Genomic DNA, 21,726 nt, shown 5'->3' with positions numbered 1-21,726 from the left:
TGGCGTGGTAAGAAATGATTCTGACTCTTCCAGGAAGGGTTTGGGCGAGCGGGACTTCTCCACAGCAAGAACACCACGTTCCTTGACCTCTTGAGACCAGCGACGGAGGTCGGATCTCTTCTTAGAGAAGCTGAGGGAGTGTCCCTTTCAACGGCAGCTCCTGAGAGACCAGGTCCAGGGAGAGAGTCCCGGGCCAGACGATCAAAGGAGAGGAAAGGTCTGGTTCAGCTTCGGCCCGCGTGGTGGCGGAGGATACGGCCACACGACAAACAGAACACAAAGAAGATAAGGAAAAGTAAGTCAAACAACTTTTAGGGAAATAAAAAGTTCTTAACCAAAACTTTTCCTCCCCCTTGTACTTTTAGGTGCTAAACCCACCACTAAAACACAGTGATTTAGTTCTCAACACTGTTCGGAGGACACGCCGGCTATTATTTGCTGTAAGGCAGCAAAACTGTGTCTAGTCGTCCAAAGAGCCGTGTTCGGCTCCTGCGTCTGTCCTCACCGAGAACCCAGAGGGAAGTACACTGGCTCCTGAAGCCCCGGTACTGGCCAAAGGTGATGACTGAGACCAATCTGCTGAGCATGGCTTCATCTGTCCTGACCAGGGCGTTGGTCCTCAGATATGACCGAACACTTCCTGAGGTGTCGATACTGTGGGGCGGGAGGGGGGTTAGTGGCTTTATCACGGGACGTTACTGTACCACATGACTTTATCACCTGACATTACTGTACCACATGACTTTATCACCTGACATTACTGTACCACATGACTTTATCACCTGACATTACTGTACCACATGACTTTATCACCTGACATTACTGTACCACATGACTTTATCACCTGACATTACTGTACCACATGACTTTACTACGTGTCCTTACTGTACCACGCGCCCATCCTTCACAACTGACGTTTCGCGCCTTACAGAAGCGGTGTGCGGGAAGACTTACTACGTCACTAGCAGGATCAAATACAAGTTTGCAATCGGTGGACGTGAGTCCTGTAACATAATCTTCCGGGTGAGTACAAGTCCCGTTACACAACCCATCCTGTTTAGATGGTACATCTCTAATGTACTATCGGTATGTCTATAATGTAGAAGTTCCCTTGACACGAACAAAAGAATTCCAACGCTCACATAATCTGAAACCCGCCATAGGGAGAGTAGTGGGCAGCGTCTCTCATCCTGAGTGAATATACTGCTATAGCAGCCTGTGAGTGTGCAATCTTCCCCCCCCCACCCCTCCAGCAATAGGAAGGAGACCCTCTAGGTAGTTCATCCTGTCACTTGTACCCACTACACACCTGGATCTTGCTTAACTGCCTCAAGTGAACACGTGATCAAACATATTAACAACTCCTAAAGTTACCTTATCTTGAGGGTACAAATTAGGAGAATGTTTCAAGGACAGTATCTATATCTAACCTATCTATATCTATAGACAGTAACTAAATCTGACAAGCAGTGCTTTTATAATTTGTTCTTTAGACCACTGTGACAGGACGGCCAGTTATGCCTCGTATGTGTAGGGGAAGAGTGTTGAAAAGTCTTGGGCCTTTGATGTTGACTGAGTTTTGTGAGTGCCTGTTACACCTCTGGTTTTCAGTGGGGTTATTTAAAGAATGTGAGACTTATTATTCTGTTACGGGCTCACTATAGTCCGTGCTACATAGACACTTCGTTCTGAGTAGCTAAATCTAAAACAACAAATTATTATTCTACTCATGTTTCTAATGTCTCTTGGGTGGGTACAATCTCTGAGGTAGTGGCCAAGGCGGAGTTCATAACCTACACTACTGATTCTCCTGCTCCGCTCCTCGAATCTCCATATGAATTTGTATTCAAGACGAAACATATATTCTCTCCCTCGGCTGCCTCCCTTTCGTGCATAATGATTAGGATTGCGAATAGTAAACAACGTTGTACCAGCGTACAGATTCATTGATTTGTTCTCCAATCGTCAGTTAGCTTGGCACAGTGATGCTGCCTCTAACTTGTCTCTGAGCCTGTGTGTGTAGCATGGCCTCCTTCAGCATCCTCACAGCTCTCTTGATTTCAGCGATTGTCCACAGACTTTCAGCCAGTTTTTCAATCATAATACCATAACAATGGCAGTTAACTCTGCTTGCAATGAGGAGGAATACCTCTCAATACGCGTTTTTTTCATTTCCGTTTTGAAAGACATAATCCCTAATTACAGTGTAAGTTGCTCCAGCACTGCCATTATGGTAGGATTAGATGAACTGTCAGTGTAGAGTTGATCTAGAAGAAACCCCTGATTAGGCTTTAGTGGAAGCCTCAGCACCCATAGAGGATTCAGTTGATCCCCAAGTTGCTTTGATTTTCCATGTGGTGGTGTAGTGGTCAGAGCGTGTGCTTGAGAGTACAAAGTGTGCGGGTTCGACTCCTCCACAAGGCTCCTACTGATCTGCTCGCTGATACATCTGACTTAATTCATTTCTGACTTCTTTATTAGTTTCCTCGAGTTACTTATGTCTCATTTCTTGTGGTATCATGTTGGATTCTGTTGTTGTAATATATTTTAGTATAATTATATTATTACAGCAATCCCCGTGGCGTAGTGGTAAGACACTCGCCCCCGCGCTTCCCGAGCGATTTGTCCTGGGTTCGTATCCTGGCCGGGGAGGATCGACTGGGCGCCAATCCTTAACCGTAGCCTCTGTTCACCCAGCAGTGAACGGGTACTTGGTTGTTAATTAAACGATTTGGCGGGTCGTATTCTGGGGAAAATTAGGATTAAGGACCTCCGTGAAACGCTATGCCTGTGCTAGTGGCTGTACAAGAATGTAAGAACTCTTGTATATATAACAAATAATAATAATTAAAAATAATCTTAGATGGTTCATCATGGCAGAGGTGACATCCCTTGAGATAAATGATGGCACTCGACTCATCAAGAGGTTAACGACCAGTAACTCATCACTGTAACACGTGTAACAACTTGTATATGCATGACCAATTACACAAACTGGTAGTTCAGTCAATTTTAATTTACTGTAAATTGAAATGTACTGTAAATTTATTGACAGTAAATTTAGAGTCGATTTGCACTGTTACAAATAATCTAACAGTGTTGCTAACACAGTGTAGCCAGGTGTAGAGTGTAGCCAGGTATAGTGTAGCCAGGTGTAGTGTAGCCAGATGTAGTGTATGCAGGTGTAGTGTAGCCAGGTGTGTGGAGTGTAGCCAGGTGATGGGTGTAATGAGTGTAAGTGTAACCTGAGTGTTGTTACACCCCGGGGGGCGACACAGGGGGCGGCGGGAGCGGCCTTCAGAGTGGTGTGCCCCAAGGTGATGGTCCCGGGGTGTGTCCTGGCCCGTCTCTCCCTCCACACCGCCACCCACACCACCAGGTATGTGTACACCTGTGTACTCCTCTGTCTGTCTGTCTGTCTGTCTGTCTGTCTGTCTGTCTGTCTGTCTGTCTGTCTGTCTGTCTGTCTGTCTGTCTGTCTGTCTGTCTCTCTCTCTCTCTCTCTCTCTCTCTCTCTCTCTCTCTCTCTCTCTCTCTCCCTTAATTAGTATTAAAGACTTGCCCGAAACGCTATGCGTGCTAGTGGCTGTACAAGAATGTAAGAACTCTTGTATATATAAATAAATAAATAAAAATAATGTACACAGAGAAATAGTGAACGACTTTCAGTGCATGTACTCCCTGTAGTGTGAAATTAGGCTATACCGCTTGGACAGTGGCTTGGAAAAGTATTACTGTACTAAAATAACATTTTCTCAGTATTAAAACTATGATTGAGGGTTAGAAAAGTTGTTTAAGTAATAGATCACAATTTAAAGAAAGGTTTTGCCACAAATAGGCTACATGTGCACGCAAGCTTTGGACATAATCAGGTTGTAGGGGGGGTAGAAATAGCCTAAGCTACTCTATCCCTTTGAGATGCATTTTTTTCTTGTCTCAATAAACTTACTTGAACTTGAATTAGGCTGCAATAGCCTACTTCACCACTAACACGTCGACATTTAATATACTGTTAGATGGGCATAGTCACACTACAAAAATAGAGCCACCCGTTCTCTAATGCGACTTGCACGTCAGAGCACGGTATCACGTGTGTGGTTTATGGATATACTAGCCTATTGTGGTGATGCCAAAAATGTTTCAGTACACTGCTCTTAAGAGGTTCATAAATTCACAATAAATTATTATCAATTCATTTATCCGCCAAAATGGCCTCCAGGTTTAAACGCTTTGAGTATTATGGCTTCATTTAATATGTAACTGCTGTAGCGCTCAAATATATTTCCATAATGTGTTCTTATTCATATTTTATGAATATTATTATTATTATTTACTGGAACCGCAATGCATGCCAAAAATGGAAGACGGAGGAAAAAATAGGTAGTATGATCACGTATAAAATAATGATTAGTATCGCCGAGGGTGATAAAGGACCTGTTGGACCCCATAACATAGAGAACACGAGGTCACAGCTATCCCAACATGCGGAAACATGCGCCGGTTGATGTAATCACAAGAAAATACGCTTTTGCGGCCAGATGGAATAAATTAGAAGAGGCTGAAGTGTTTGGGACACTACGAGCTTATATCTCTTCCTGTAACTACGCTAAATAGATTTAATAAAATGCATGTGGAACATGACATAGTGGAGTATTCGTCGGTACAGATTTGGAAATTATATAAAGCCACTAATACGCAGAGCGTGGCTTCTCTTAGGTAACTACACTTAGGTTATTATACTGATGCAAAGAGCTAGTTCCTCCAGACTGCTTCAAGGCCAGGTGCCTCCCTATATTACAGTTACTGCAGTACAAGCACATCGACCCAGGTGGATGAGAGAGACCTGACCGAGCTTCTGGTGTCCTACAAGGTCCTCAAAAACAGCGATGCTCTCAAAAACAACACCTGGACCGCCTGCTCTGTCAGAGGAACCAGTGAGTAACGCCATGACGTCTCGTCTCACCAGTGTGACTCACTATCCCACACATTCTCTTCCTTCAACTACCCACCCACTTGGGCTGGACGGTAGAGCAACGGTCTCGCTTCATGCAGGTCGGTGTTCAATCCCCGACCGTCCAAGTGGTTGGGCACCATTCCATCCCCCCGTCCCAATCCAAATCCTTATCCTGATCCCTTCCAAGTGCTGTATAGTCTAATGGCTTGGCGCTTTCCTTTCATAATTCCCTCCCTCCCCTCTCCCTTCAACTGTACCTTCACAACCTAACTTGGGCCTAATCTAGAACACCTAAGCCTTCCACAAAATATGAGCCCTCAATCACCTCTAAAGTTTGTTTTTGTTTGAAACAAATAAATAATCATGTAAACGACCCGTTCGGTGGTTGTGTTAATACTTTAGTAATATGAAACGTGATATATTTCGAAAATTTAATATTTCTATAATCAACGATTAAATAAATTACCAACACAATTTATTAGGCTTAAGGCAATTGTATACATTCTGAAGTATTTCGTGCGTGAATTTAACTTATTAAGCAGCTAGACTCACGATTTTCTCTAGCAATATAAATGTTTATATTAAAACATTGGCCACTTTTCTCAGGTGGAGATGGCTACAGGGCTGCGGGGGTCCAGCCGTGTCCACTCCGTGAGTACCACACCTGTTTCTCTGGGGCATCATACTTCTCTGGGGCATCACTCTCTGGGGCATCATACTTCTCAGGGGCATCACTCTCTGGGGCATCATACTTCTCAGGGGCATCACACCTTTCAGGGGCACCGCGCTTCTTGACGAAACATCCAGTGCGCTCAAGACAAAAATAAAATTCTAAATTGTAATTGAAATAGATACACGAGACAAGATCTGGCTTTGTGTTTCCTCCTGATGAATACCTTACCTTGAGACATGAAATACATTACCATCCAACAATTAATTCACCAACAATCCCTCACTAGAATGTGGTTCAACAACACCTGACGCAGAGGCCGACCCGCCGCCTGGCGCCTCCACTCGTCTCCCTCAAAGAGTCAAACCAAAACTCTCCCGACGCTTACCGCTGGAGGAACTCACTCCCCAGGACTCCTCCTGGACCAGGATCCAGGGAGGGAAGGACGCGAACATCGGGGAGTGGCCTTGGGTTGTGTATCTCAAGATCAAGGTCTCAGGATCTTTTGTAGAATGTGGTGGCTCCATTATCTCTCCTCTGTATGTACTGACTGCGGCGCACTGCGTCTTCGATGTGTGAGTATTGGCAGTGTTGTGTAGTGGGTGGGTGGTTGTTAGTGGTGTAGTGGGTGGGTGGTTGTATCACTGTAGTCGCTACACTGTAGTGAGTGTCGTTGCAGCATCAACTGTGTTACTGTGCTACTCCTTGCATCTACAGGGGAAAAGAAGGCAATGATGTGAACCCTAACTTGCAAGAAAAATCTTAGAATTAAAACAAGGGAAATTATATATGTGCAGCAGCATTTGAATGCGTTAACCTTCTCACTGCCCTCGGAGACGAATGGTGAGTGAATAAAAATGTACCAGGGAACGTGGTGCATTTTTGTAGATGATGGGTTGCAGCCTAGTGACGGTAGGTACAGCTCTTTGTTGCAGCCTAGCGACGGCTGTAGCCTCATTGCATGCCTGTGTACCTTTACAAGTTTTCTAATGTGCTTTTTGAGATGATACCAGGACATAGCTGCAAACTAGGACAGGTCTCGCCTAAGTAGAGTACAGTTTTTGTAATGATATTAATGTTCCTGAAGGCGGTTCTAATGTTTACTGGTTTAGAGTATGCTCAGCCCATCCTCCTGTTTTGGTAGTTCTTATAGTAACGATGAGGACCGTAGTATATATACCGACGTACAACGAAATTATAAAGTAGAAATCGGCACTATTGAGTTGGACAAACCGGAAAACTATTTTTTACTGGTGTTGCAAAGACAAACTAAACTAACCTACCCTAACTTTCCTAGGTCTAATACACGATATCTGAGGCCTAAAATAGTACATATGTTTTGTTTTGATCTCAATTACTTTTAAGTTATAAGGTGTAAGTGTTTCTACATTATGTCCGACATATTTTGCATAATAGTGGCTTCATTGATGTTGGAAAAGCATCAGATATAAAGCACTTTTACCTCACCCTAGACAAGCTTCTATGCCTGCACATAGAAGATGGTCATCTGCATCATCTCTTGTAGCTAACATGACCTAGTGGCTCAGCTGTACTGAGTACAGCTTGCAACTGTACTCAGATCTGTACCTGTAATTGAGAAGTTAATTATTTGAACTGATTTTCTTATTATATACTGTGTTCTTCAGGAATAAGAAGAAGGGAGACTCTGTGAGGGTTATCGCCTCCGAGTATGACTTGAAGGACGAGATGGAGACGGACAGGCAGAGTGTGATCGTTAGGCGTGTCAGGATCTACCCTCGCTACGACAACGTCGCCCAGGTACGACCACGTCACTCAGGCACGACCACGTCACCCAGGTACGACCACGTCACCCAGGTACGATCACGTCACCCAGGTACAACCACGTCACCCAGGTACGACCACGTCACCCAGGTACGACCACGTCACCCAGGTACGATCACGTCACCCAGGTACAACCACGTCACCCAGGTACGACCACGTCACCTAGGTACGACCACGTCACCCAGGTACGAGAAGTTAAACCATGCAACACTATAATGCGAGTCAAAACACTCTCATTTTACTTACAGTAAAAATTAAAAATGCTTGGAGTGACTGTTCACATACGGCTCAGGATAGGGTACATATATTACTGGGAATATGGCACAGGTGTTAATGATAATGAAACGAAGTGTAAACAATGTGGTATGTTAAGGTCTCATCCATTATGTTCTTGATTGTCCGTTGATTAATGTATATAGAAATACCGAGATAAGGAGTGTTACTGAAGAAATAGCCTACATGCGTTACAATGGAAACATATGATATTCTGGAGAGACATAAGAACGTTCCACCTAGATTGTAACCTTTTGTTGATGTCTGAATATCTATTGGAGTTGCGTGGTGACCACCGGCCAGGTCGGACGCTCCTGAGGTCTCTCCGCACTGGCTAGTGTTTACGTTGGGTGACTGCTGGTTTGCCCTGCTGGTGGTGGTTTGCCACTGACAGGGTGACGTTTGCCTTAGCCATGGGGTCGTCTCGCCTTCCAGTGCAGAGGACATTGTCGGCTGGTCTGGCATTTACGGTGCCGGTGGACCATCCATTGGTTGGTGTCGCCCTGGTGGACGTGCTTCATGTGCAGCTGTCGGACCTGGTGGGCATTCAGCTGCTTCAGGGCCACCGTGCTGTGGTCAAGTTCCGCCTCCAGGCTGCCTTTCAGGCGTTTCTCGAGCGTTGTGAGGGGCGTGTTTACCCTCTCCCTGCTTCAGCTGGCTCAGTTACGGTGGTGAATCTTAGTGTCACCTTGACGTCTGTGGCGGTGCATGGTGCCCCCTTCGAATTTCAGGACGACTTTTTAACCTCCTGTTTTGAGCGATTTGGGACAGTGTTAAGTGTTCGTTGGAACAAGGTCGTTGCCGGGCACTGTGTTGGTATGCTTGACGGCTCTCGCACCCTGACAATGTCGCTGAAGTGTAGTGTACCGTCGTCGATGTCCGTGTTGGGATACACGCTCCGCTGCCAGTATCGGGGTCAACCGCGCACCTGTTATCGGTGTGGTCACGAGGGTCATCTGGCTGCGGCGTGCGACGTGGGAGCAACTGGTCGGGTGCATGTTTTTCGTGCGGAGGATTTCCCGCCCTTGTTACGTTCGGACGCTTCTGAGGACGGAGTAGGTGCTGTGCCTGAGGCGCCTGATTGCCTGTCTGCTGCTCCGCCTGTTGCGGCGAATTCTACGGCCTGTGCGACACGTCTGATGACTGCTGTGGCCACTGGGGTTGTTGAGCCGGTGTGTGTGGGTGTCGGGCCGTCGCCTGAGCTGCGAGTAGTGCAGGATGTCCCGGTGGAGGTCCATGTCCCGCCCCCGCCTGTGGATGTGATACCGGCTCCCGGGGACGCGGGTTCTGCTGTTTTAGAGGGGGTACTTCGGCAGGGGGAGGTGCCTGCCGTGCCTGTGTGTGTTGGTGACTGTAGTTCTGCTCTTTCCATCCCTTTGCAGAAGCGCGCGCGTCGGTGTTCTGAGGCTGTTTCCCTGGATGATGTGGACAGTGTGGGTGATGTGGCCTCTTCGGACGGTGCGGGTGTGGCCTGTGTGGATGTAAAGATGGTGGCCGTGCCTGCGGCGGGGCCTGCTGGGCGTGGTGTGGTGCGGCCTGTCTCGAAGCGTTCACGGCGGGCTCGGAGTGTGTCTCCCCTTCGTGGTGTGCCTTGGGAGGAGGTGGGGGAGTATGGTGATCTGGCGCCTCCCGCCGAGGATGATGGTGCTGTGAGGGGCTCCGAAGTTGCTACCTGTGCCTCACCTCCTCCGTCTCCTGCTGTTGGATCTCCGCAGTGGGGGGTTGTGCCTGATGATCGTGACCTTGTCGTGCTGTTGCGGAAAGATGTGCGCCAGGGGGCCTCGGCTCCTGTGCCCGGTGGTGGGGTCGGTGCCGCGCCTGCCTCCCCTGCTGTATCCCCTCCTTCCTTGCTCCGGTCTGGGGATTGCCTAGTCCCGTCTGCTGGGGTCGTGCCCTGTGAGGATCCGGAGTTGGGCCCTTATCGAGATGCCCGGGTGCTTCCGATCCCGTGGTGCTCGTCCACTGTCTGGGTGTCGCGGGTGAAGGAGTTTGTGTATAGGGTGCCAGATAGGATGTCTCAGCCGAGGGCGCCGCCTGGTGGCCGGCTGCCTGCTGACCTGCGGGTGATTTGGGAAGCGTACTGCTTGCGCTTTTCGATACACAAGTTTCCGGAGAAGTATTAGTTCCCGTCTTGCGCACACTGCTAAGCCGTGCGTGGGTCAGCTGCCACCGTGACCACGACCCCCCGCCCCCCCGGTGCGGGGAGTCTCCCTCTAACGTTCGCCACTCCTCTCTCTACGGCCCATCACATCTACCGCTTTTGCCTTTCTTCTCCTCCTAACCGTCAACGCGTCTCCTTACGTCTGTCCTGGTGCAGTCATCGGGAGGGTTAACCCTTCATGCAAACTGCACCTATTCTCAAGAAGAAGAAGAAGAATATCTATTCGTAGCCTCTTTACTGCTATTTATGTCTTTGTACTTATTTATAAAAGTATTTGTGTGTACGTTTGTTAACACACTGTGTTAAATTTCAATGTACAGGTTGCGTAAATTAGTAATGAATCCTGGCCCTGTTGTGACTGTGTCCGATACAGTTGTTTCTTATCCTGAAAATCTTTAGGGTAAAAAATTGACAATTTGATGGGAAAAAATTCGACAATTTTTATCGTTGTACTCACCAGTAAGAGAAGTTCTGATCCGCTTGTCACTTGGATAATATTGTTGAAACTCCTGAGCCATCTATCTGTATGCAAACACTATTCTAGAATTTTCACTGATGTGAAATTCCTTGCCTTTTTCCCTTGAGCTAACGTGCAATAGGCTTTTTCATCTCTCTTCTATTTGTCTACATGCACTAGTTCACACTGCATCTTAGCTTCACTCACTGCCTTTCTATTACCTATGCTTTATCACGTACACTTCGAGAAAATTAAGAAAAGACAGAAGCTTTAGCCTTAATACCGTCTGAGAGGATGGTCTTAAACAGTTGGTACTCCGCGCACACACACCTCTCAGAATGCCACGCTTTGCATTCTATATTCATTCTAAGTTTCTTTTCAAAATTCATCACTGAACGCTTTCTCGTAGGGTTTCTGCTTGTAGAAGTCACAACTGATACATTACCAACATTTATAGCCGATATGGTGCACGGATGTTCGTAAATTTTGCAGATATATCCAAGGAAACCGCGGGCACATACCTCCCGCGGCGCCCACAAGTCAAAACAAACTCAATGTCGCCTTGTTGCCGCTCGCTCTTAGCGCTTTTCCCCATATTTTATACAGTATAATCTATGTTAGGAAGCACATCTTCAGAAAGAATCTTCTAAAGATGTATTATTAAATACGAAAGTACTTAAGGAAATTCCTGTTTCAGTTCTTCCTCCGTGGTCTGACACTCATATATATATATATATATATATATATATATTTTATTAAATATGACCGAAAAGTAAGATTAATAATTCTAACACGAATTTTCTCAATCTTTCGTACATTATGCTTCACTGTTGGAGGTAAATCAAAAATCACTTCTCCAAAATTCATTTTTATTTCTAGTCTGACGCGACACGGGCGCGTTTCGTAAAACTTATTACATTTTCAAAGACTTCACAAATACACAACTGATTAGAACTTGCGTTTCCCTGATTTTATATCTACATTTGAGTGAGGTGGGAAGGGTGATGTGGCATTACATTTGAGTGAGGTGGGAAGGATGATGTGGCATTAGAGGATATTAATAGGGTATTAAAAGTATCAACACAAGACAGAACACGAAACAATGCATATAGAAGTGTTTGTAGAAAGCCTATTGGTCCATATTTCTTGATGCTTCTATATTGGAGCGGAGTCTTGAGGTGGGTAGAATATAGTTGTGCAATAATTGGCTGTTGATTGCTGTGTTGACTTCTTGATGTGTAGTGCCTCGCAAACGTCAAGCCGCCTGCTATCGCTGTATCTATCGATGATTTCTGTGTTGTTTACTAGGATTTCTCTGGCGATGGTTTGGTTATGGGAAGAGATTATATGTTCCTTAATGGAGCCCTGTTGTTTATGCATCGTTAAACGCCTAGAAAGAGATGTTGTTGTCTTGCCTATATACTGGGTTTTTTGGAGCTTACAGTCCCAAGTGGGCATTTGAAGGCATAGACGACGTTAGTCTCTTTTAAAGCGTTCTGTTTCGTGTCTGGAGAGTTTCTCATGAGTAGGCTGGCCGTTTTTTCTGGTTTTATAGTAAATCGTCAGTTGTATCCTCTGATTTTTGTCTGTAGGGATAACGTTTCTATTAACAATATCTTTCAGGACCCTTTCCTCTGTTTTATGAGCTGTGGAAAAGAAGTTCCTGTAAAATAGTCTAATAGGGGGTATAGGTGTTGTGTTAGTTGTCTCTTCGGAGGTTGCATGGCTTTTCACTTTCCTTCTTATGATGTCTTCGATGAAACATTGGAGAAGCCGTTATTGACTAGAACCTGCCTTACCCTACAGAGTTCTTCGTCGACTTGCTTCCATTCTGAGCTGTGGCTGAGAGCACGGTCGACGTATGCGTTAACAACACTCCTCTTGTACCTGTCAGGGCAGTCGCTGTTGGCATTTAGGCACATTCCTATGTTTGTTTCCTTTGTGTAGACTGCAGTGTGGAAACCTCCGCCCTTTTCCATGACTGTTACATCTAGAAAAGGCAGCTTCCCATCCTTTTCCGTCTCGTAAGTGAAACGCAGCACGGAACTCTGCTCAAATGCCTCCTTCAGCTCCTGCAGATGTCTGACATCAGGTACCTGTGTAAAAATGTCGTCAACATACCTGCAGTATATGGCCGGTTTCAAGTTCATGTCGACTAAGACTTTTTGCTCGATGGTACCCATGTAGGAAGTTTGCAAACAGGACACCTAGGGGAGAACCCATAGCGACCCCATCTACTTGCTTATACATATGCCCATCCGGGCTCAAGAAGGGTGCTCTTTAGTACAAGCTTGGAGTAGTTTCCTCAGAATACTTTCTGGCATGTCAAGAGGAGTACAGGCTGGATCACGATACACTCTGTCGGCTATCATTCCGATTGTCTCGTCCACAGGTACGTTGGTAAACAGCGATTCTACGTCCAACGAGGCTCTTATCCCTGTGGCCCGTGCGCCCCGCAGTAAGTCCACAAATTCCTTTGGAGACTTCAGGCTGAAGCGCAAGGAACATAAGGAGTCAGCAGGCCGTTGAGTCGCTTTGCCAATCTGTACGTGGGTGTGGGTATCTGGCTAATGATTGGCCGAAGTGGGTTTCCAGGCTTGTGCGTCTTGACATTTCCATACGCATATCCAGGTTTATATTCCCCAATGATCTTTGGCAGGTGGAGTCCGGATTTCTTGGCGTTCACAGTTTCGATCAGTTTGTTGACCTTTGCTTTTAATTCGGCTGTAGTGTCCTTCGTTACCCTTTGGAACTTAGTTTGGTCAGAGAGTATGATGTTCATTTTCGCCAGATATTCGTCTTTTTTAAGAATGACATATATTGGCGACTTGTCACCTCTCCTGACAAACTATCTCCTTGTTCTCACGAAGGCTTTTAGCTGCCGCTCTAAGCTCGGGGGACAGTATGGTGCTTCTGTAGTTGCCTCGATTCTTTCCTCCTTCTGCAATAAGTTCTGCTTGTAAGGTATCTTTGGTAGTGACCTTCTTTTGTGTCTCGAGGTCGAATATGTCGTCCAACAGAATTTCCAACTCCACTTTCCGGGCCATTTCACTCGGTCTGGACATAACATGACAGTTTATGCCCAGATTTAGGAGAGTGACTTGGTCCTCAGTGAGGTTAATTCCTGCAAGGTTCAGGAAGCCATCTCTTGGTCGTGGAATTGCCATAGGTCCCTCCATATAATGTTGTTAGTTTCTTGATAATCCTTGTTTCAGTGCTGAGGTGATGTTGGTCTGTGAGGATGTCGAGGTGTTGTTCAATGCGGGTACGGATACTATGGTCGATGTTGCTATTTCTCCACTCGTTTGTAGCATGAAGTAGTTGCGTTTTTTTTGTCTTTGATTTCATTCTCTGCCTTGTATATCTGATCACGAATCAGATCCTGGCGATATTTTATCGTGAAGGCTTGATTCCTTGCTGCTGGGTCGTGCACTTTAACATTAGTATATTTTGGTAGCAGTCTTTCCTGTAGACATATTTTATTAAATATGACCGAAAAGTAAGATTAATAATTCTAACACGAATTTTCTCAATCTTTCGTACATTATGCTTCACTGTTGGAGGTAAATAAAAAATCACTTCTCCAAAATTCATTTTTATTTCTAGTCTACCTCGACATCCTCACAGACCAACATCACCTCAGCACTGAAACAAGGATTATCAAGAAACTAACAACATTATATGGAGTACCTATGGCAATTCCACGACCAAGAGATGGCTTCTGAACCTTGCCAGGAATTAACCTCACTGAGGACCAAGTCACTCTCCTAAATCTGGGCATAAACTGTCATGTTATGTCCAGACCGAGTGAAATGGCCCGGAAAGTGGAGTTGGAAATTCTGTTGGACGGACATATTCGACCTCGAGACACAAAAGCAGAACTTACAAGCAGAACTTATTGCAGAAGGAGGAAAGAATCGAGGCAACTACAGAAGCACCATACTGTCCCCCGAGCTTAGAGCGGCAGCTAAAAGCCTTCGTGAGAACAAGGAGATAGTTGTCAGGAGAGGTGACAAGTCGCCAATATATGTCATTCTTAAAAAAGACGAATATCTGGCGAAAATGAACATCATACTCTCTGACCAAACTAAGTTCCAAAGGGTAACGAAGGACACTACAGCCGAATTAAAAGCAAAGGTCAACAAACTGATCGAAACTGTGAACGCCAAGAAATCCGGACTCCACCTGCCAAAGATCATTGGGGAATATAAACCTGGATATGCGTATGGAAATGTCAAGACGCACAAGCCTGGAAACCCACTTCGGCCAATCATTAGCCAGATACCCACACCCACGTACAGATTGGCAAAGCGACTCAACGGCCTGCTGACTCCTTATGTTCCTTGCGCCTTCAGCCTGAAGTCTCCAAAGGAATTTGTGGACTTACTGCGGGGCGCACGGGCCACAGGGATAAGAGCCTCGTTGGACGTAGAATCGCTGTTTACCAACGTACCTGTGGACGAGACAATCGGAATGATAGCCGACAGAGTGTATCGTGATCCAGCCTGTACTCCTCTTGACATGCCAGAAAGTATTCTGAGGAAACTACTCCAAGCTTGTACTAAAGAGGCACCCTTCTTGAGCCCGGATGGGCATATGTATAAGCAAGTAGATGGGGTCGCTATGGGTTCTCCCCTAGGTGTCCTGTTTGCAAACTTCTACATGGGTACCATCGAGCAAAAAGTCTTAGTCGACATGAACTTGAAACCGGCCATATACTGCAGGTATGTTGACGACATTTTTACACAGGTACCTGATGTCAGACATCTGCAGGAGCTGAAGGAGGCATTTGAGCAGAGTTCCGTGCTGCGTTTCACTTACGAGACGGAAAAGGATGGGAAGCTGCCTTTTCTAGATGTAACAGTCATGGAAAAGGGCGGAGGTTTCCACACTGCAGTCTACACAAAGGAAACAAACATAGGAATGTGCCTAAATGCCAACAGCGACTGCCCTGACAGGTACAAGAGGAGTGTTGTTAACGCATACGTCGACCGTGCTCTCAGCCACAGCTCAGAATGGAAGCAAGTCGACGAAGAACTCTGTAGGGTAAGGCAGGTTCTAGTCAATAACGGCTTCTCCAATGGTTTCATCGAAGACATCATAAGAAGGAAAGTGAAAAGCCATGCAACCTCCGAAGAGACAACTAACACAACACCTATACCCCCTATTAGACTATTTTACAGGAACTTCTTTTCCACAGCTCATAAAACAGAGGAAAGGGTCCTGAAAGATATTGTTAATAGAAACGTTATCCCTACAGACAAAAATCAGAGGATACAACTGACGATTTACTATAAAACCAGAAAAACGGCCAGCCTACTCATGAGAAACTCTCCAGACACGAAACAGAACGCTTTAAAAGAGACTAACGTCGTCTATGCCTTCAAATGCCCACTTGGGGACTGTAAGCTCCAAAAAACCCAGTATATAGGCAAGACAACAACATCTCTTTCTAGGCGTTTAACGATGCATAAACAACAGGGCTCCATTAAGGAACATATAATCTCTTCCCATAACCAAACCATCGCCAGAGAAATCCTAGTAAACAACACAGAAATCATCGATAGATACAGCGATAGCAGGCGGCTTGACGTTTGCGAGGCACTACACATCAAGAAGTCAACACCAGCAATCAACAGCCAATTATTGCACAACTATATTCTACCCACCTCAAGACTCCGCTCCAATATAGAAGCATCAAGAAATATGGACCAATAGGCTTTCTACAAACACTTCTATATCCATTGTTTCGTGTTCTGTCTTGTGTTGATACTTTTAATACCCTATTAATATCCTCTAATGCCACATCATCCTTCCCACCTCACTCAAATGTAATGCCACATCACCCTTCCCACCTCACTCAAATGTAGATATAAAATCAGGGAAACGCAAGTTCTAATCAGTTGTGTATTTGTGAAGTCTTTGAAAATGTAATAAGTTTTACGAAACGCGCCCGTGTCGCGTCAGACTAGAAATAAAAATGAATTTTGGAGAAGTGATTTTTGATTTACCTCCAACAGTGAAGCATAATGTACGAAAGATTGAGAAAATTCGTGTTAGAATTATTAATCTTACTTTTTCGGTCATATTTAATAAAATATGTCTACAGGAAAGACTGCTACCAAAATATATATATATATATATATATATATATATATATATATATATATATATATATATATATATATATATATATATATATATATATATATATATATATGCGAACAAGCCTGAATGGTCCCCAGGACAATATGCAACTGAAAACTCACACCCCAGAAGTGACTCGAACCCATACTCCCAGATGCCACGCAACTGGTATGTACAAGACGCCTTAATCCACTTGACCATCACGACCGGACATAATGAGGTGATAGCCGAGGCTATCTACTATCTTACTATCCGAGTGCCGGCTATCTTACTATCCGAGTGCCGGCGGTGGGGTGGTTCAAATAGCCTCGGCTATCACCTCATTATGTCCGGTCGTGATGGTCAAGTGGATTAAGGCGTCTTGTACATACCAGTTGCGTGGCATCTGGGAGTATGGGTTCGAGTCACTTCTGGGGTGTGAGTTTTCAGTTGCATATTGTCCTGGGGACCATTCAGGCTTGTTCGCATTTGTGTTCCTCACGTGTGCCCCAAAGAATGAGGTGATTTGGTAAAATGCTATGCCCAAGATTACTATCCGAGTGCCGGCGGTGGGGTGGTTCAAATAGCCTCGGCTATCACCTCATTATGTCCGGTCGTGATGGTCAAGTGGATTAAGGCGTCTTGTACATACCAGTTGCGTGGCATCTGGGAGTATGGGTTCGAGTCACTTCTGGGGTGTGAGTTTTCAGTTGCATATTGTCCTGGGGACCATTCAGGCTTGTTCGCATTTGTGTTCCTCACGTGTGCCCCAAAGAATGAGGTGATTTGGTAAAATGCTATGCCCAAGATTACTATCCGAGTGCCGGCGGTGGGGTGGTTCAAATAGCCTCGGCTATCACCTCATTATGTCCGGTCGTGATGGTCAAGTGGATTAAGGCGTCTTGTACATACCAGTTGCGTGGCATCTGGGAGTATGGGTTCGAGTCACTTCTGGGGTGTGAGTTTTCAGTTATATATATATATATACACGTAATTCACACGTAATTAAGTGACACAAAATGTTAATTTGTTCTGTTTCTATTTTGGGCCTGTGCTTTCCAGCAACTTTGAATATAATGCGGCTTATTTTGTGTTGGTCACAGATTGGGGACATTGCTTTGCTGAAGTTGAAGAGGGCGTTGGTGCTGGGTGAGGGCGTGGCCCCCGCCTGTCTGGCTCCCCCTGGTAACTACGAGGGCGACACCGTAGTACTGGCGGGCTGGGGCAACCTGAAATTCAGTGAGTCCCACTTTCTTCTTACTAATTACTAGCTGATGTACCGAACCTTACCCGGTTTTTGTACACGGGACATATTTTACTACATACAATCTTCATGCTTGCAAAATCTTTATTGATATAGCTAATATTCTCATGGAGTTTCCCCAGTAGTTGAACTTCCTAGGAAAAATCTTTATATAGACAGTAAGTGTATGTCTTCAATACAAAACACGATTTCATACAGTGTACATCTTCTTGGCATTACTGTAAGACCCTCATTGCTATGACCTACTTTCCAACTTCCCTAGGATCAACCCATCCTCAGAATAGGCTCGTTAAAGCAGCGTCCGTTCTCCCAAGACGCATTCGTCATACTTAACATACTGTGTGTTAAAACAGATTTGTTCTCATATATAAATTACTTGTATTATATATTTTAAGATCCTATGTATAGTTTGGCGTAGGATAGGTTAGGTGTTTAGGTTCTAGTGACGATTATTTGTATTTGAAGTGCGTGGGGTGAAACATTTACAGAGTTGCGATTCGGCCAGAGGAATGTACGAACGTCATCGGTTGTGAGCCATGTGTAAACCGTTTTTTTAATCATAAACAGAGGGTTTGGCGGCTAGAGTAACGAGCATTTGGCTTTCGTTTATGAGGACGGGCTGTGTTTATGAATAAAACCGCTTTACACGTGATTCACAACTAATGACATTCAAACAGTTCTCGAACAATGCTTCGCTGATGACCTCTGTTCGAACCACAACGCTGTAAATGCTTCACCCACGTGCTACAAATACAAATAACTGCCAACAGAACCTAAACACCTAACCTAGCCTATACCTAAGTATATATTAAATTATAATAATAATATAAAATATATTTGAAATGAAATCGATTTTGAATACATAGTTACATTGATGAATACGTCTTTGTGTTGTTAGCTGCTCCTTGGACGAGTCTAGCCTGAGGACATTTTTGAAAAATAGTTAGGAATTAAAATGACCATCACTAATGGTAGAGCCCTGAAGCTAAAACTCCATATAGCCTATGACTTCCCTTGGGTCAGATGACCCGAGCCTTGCAAAGTTTGGAAGACTACCTCTGCTTGTTACCTTAAACCAAATAATGTAAATTAAACTTTATTTCTTATTAAGCCTGATCAAACTAGCCCAGTTTTGTTTCCATGGTTGTGCAGATGGTCAAAGCCCTGAGAAGCTGCAGGAGGCGACGCAGAAGGTGGTCAACCTGGACGAGTGCGCCAGGAACTACTCCACTCTCCCAGATAGTGATGAACAACCTCTCACTGACGAACACGTGAGTCACTTCTACTAGCTTTGTTTACATCCTCTCTCACCCCTCCTCGTCCTGTGTGTCTGGCAACAGTGGTCATGAGGACGGGCTGTGTCCTCATAAACAAAGGCCCAAAGTTCATTCCATGCACCCGCCAAACCCCCTGTTTATGAATGATGTCCGAATTACGGGTTGTTCATGCCCTTGCTACCTCTTGGGTGGCTTAATCTTAATCAATCAAACGTCCGAACACTTCGCTAATGACTTTTGTTCGAACCACAACGCTGTAAATACTTCACCCACGTACTACAAATACAAATAATCGCCAACAGAACCTAAACACCTAACCTAATCAATGCTTAAATATAGACAGTATGCTAATATATAACAATATTTATTTATATTTGAGAAAATTCCTATTTTGAATGAACAGAAGACGGGTTGAATATTAATGGTCAACAGAATCTAATCAGACCTAAAAATTCAACACCTTATAGTATGTAATAATATAACCTTATATTTTAGATAATACTAATTTTGAATACGCAGTTGGTTAAAAATTAATGAATGCGTCTCTGTGACGCATAGCCCGACGCCTCGACGGGCCTAACCTAAGGGCAGGTTGATAATAAGAGTGGTCTGGCAGGTGTGTATAATGAGTGGTCTGGCAGGTGTGTATAATAAGAGTGGTCTCCCCAGGTATGCACGTCTGCACCAGGAGTCGACAGCTGTCAAGGGGACTCTGGGGGTCCTGTTATGCTTCGGAAAGGATCAACCTGGTACCAGGTAACACCAATCTCTGCACTAGGATAGAATTTCAACTGATATGGTTCTAATCATATATATTTATATATATATATATATATATATATATATATATATATATATATATATATATATATGCGAACAAGCCTGAATGGTCCCCAGGACATATGCAACTGAAAACAAATCTGGGGTGTGAGTTTTCAGTTATATATATATATATATATATATATATATATATAATATCAGGCATATATGCACCATATTTAAGTGACTATCAGGTGTTTTACAAGTGGCTAACAAGTGTGTTTGTCTTGCAGGTGGGAATTGTGTCATATGGACACCGGTGTGCGGAGCCTGGCTTTCCCGGAGTCAACACCTTCGTTCCCAGTTACATCTCTTGGATACTCGACACCATGGAGGAACAGTCCTGCGGTTGAATCAACGTTATCGTCGTTGATTCCAGGTCGATAACAACCGAGAAACAAGTGGGAAAAAGACTCCATGGACAATCAATCCCATAGGCAGACGATGAGTCACAATAACGTGACGGAAGACATGAAGACCAAACCACACACCAGAAAATGAGGAGACGACGACGACGTTTCGGTCCGTCCTGGACCATTATCAAGGTTGTTATTTTAGATTCGGCTACTGGGAACAAAAAGTTGCAAGTACCACGGGCTATGGTAAGCCCGTAGTGGACTTACCTGGCATAGAAGCGCGGCTGTAACTGGATGTACCGGGAGTGAGATTGATTGATAAAGATTAAGCCACCCAAAAGGTGGCACGGGCATGAATAAGTGGAGGCCGCTACCTCCCCTGTGGTAGCAGCCATCTTTGTTGTTGACATTTTTCAACGTGTGTGTGTGTGTACTCACCTAGTTGTGCTTGCGGGGGTTGAGCTCTGGCTCTTTAGTCCCGCCTCTTAACTGTCAGTCAACTGGTGTACAGGTTCCTGAGCCTACTGGGCTCTACCATATTTGCATTTGAAACTGTATGGAGTCTGCCTCCACCACATCACTGCCTAATGCATTCCATCCGTTAACTACTCTGACACTGAAAAAGTTCCTTATAATGTCCCTGTGGCTCATGTGGGTACTCAGTTTCCACCTGTGTCCCCTTTTTCGCGTACCACCAGTGTTAAATAGTTTATCCTTGTTTACCCAGTCGATTCCCTGAGGATTTTGTAGGTTGTAATCATGTCTCCCCTTACTCTTCTGCCCTCCAGGGTCGTAAGGAGTGTGTAATTACCTAAGTGTAGTTACAGGATGAGAGCTACGCTCGTGGTGTCCCGTCTTCCCAGCACTCTTTGTCATATAACGCTTTGAAACTACTGACGGTCTTGGCCTCCACCACCTTCTCACTCAACTTGTTCCAACCGTCTACCACTCTATTTGCGAAGGTGAATTTTCTTATATTTCTTCGGCATCTGTGTTTAGCTAGTTGTGTGTGTGTGTGTGTGTGTGTGTGTGTGTGTGTGTGTGTGTGTGTCACTAGTCAAACCTCGATCGATCCTGGAACTTCTGAACAGAAGTTAGGCGCCCAAACTTTCGAGTTATGTTGTTGCGAAAGAAACGGAATAATTGTTTTTCTAATGCGAAGATAATAAATATATGTATTACCCTTGTCCTAGTGGTTGTGCACCGGGTTTTCACTCTGCCTTCAAATCCCAGCTTGGATTGGTCGGTAGATCGTCGGTCTTCTATCTTACAAGGCCAGAGTTTGTTCCCCGAAGGTTCAAATGACTGGGTCAGTTCCTTCATTCCCGTCCTCGTATCTCTTCTAAGTTGTACATCGTAATGCTAACAGAACTTTGTTCTCGTAATTTTATTACTGGTGTTTGACTATTTTCTTGATCAACCCGCGATGCATAGGCACTACAAATGTTTGGAAAGTGTAGGCTAGCCTACATAGGTTCCCTATGTAGGCTAGTCTTCTCCAGTTGTCGTTCGCAAAGTAGGTTGGTATCCTTCAGCTGTCCTTTACTAAGTAAGCTAGTCTTCTGC

At 44.8% G+C, this 21,726-nt stretch overlaps 1 protein-coding gene across 1 annotated transcript; it reads left to right on the top strand.

The window, feature by feature from the left end:
• The first annotated feature begins 831 nt into the window (after nucleotides 1–831).
• LOC123745213 (trypsin-1) lies at nucleotides 832–21,126 on the top strand. The gene is given in 9 exon segments (XM_069300493.1): nucleotides 832–1,023; nucleotides 4,766–4,934; nucleotides 5,561–5,605; nucleotides 5,914–6,212; nucleotides 7,281–7,403; nucleotides 17,548–17,683; nucleotides 18,861–18,979; nucleotides 19,655–19,741; nucleotides 20,038–21,126. Coding segments are annotated over 9 exon segments (1,290 nt in total). The 3' UTR covers nucleotides 20,158–21,126.
• The last annotated feature ends 600 nt before the right edge of the window (nucleotides 21,127–21,726 follow it).

Source organism: Procambarus clarkii, chromosome 44 (genome assembly GCF_040958095.1).
Source record: "Procambarus clarkii isolate CNS0578487 chromosome 44, FALCON_Pclarkii_2.0, whole genome shotgun sequence".
Taxonomy (NCBI): domain Eukaryota; kingdom Metazoa; phylum Arthropoda; class Malacostraca; order Decapoda; family Cambaridae; genus Procambarus; species Procambarus clarkii.
Note: the sequence above shows the minus strand (reverse complement) of the source record. Positions and strands in the feature narration are given on the sequence as shown.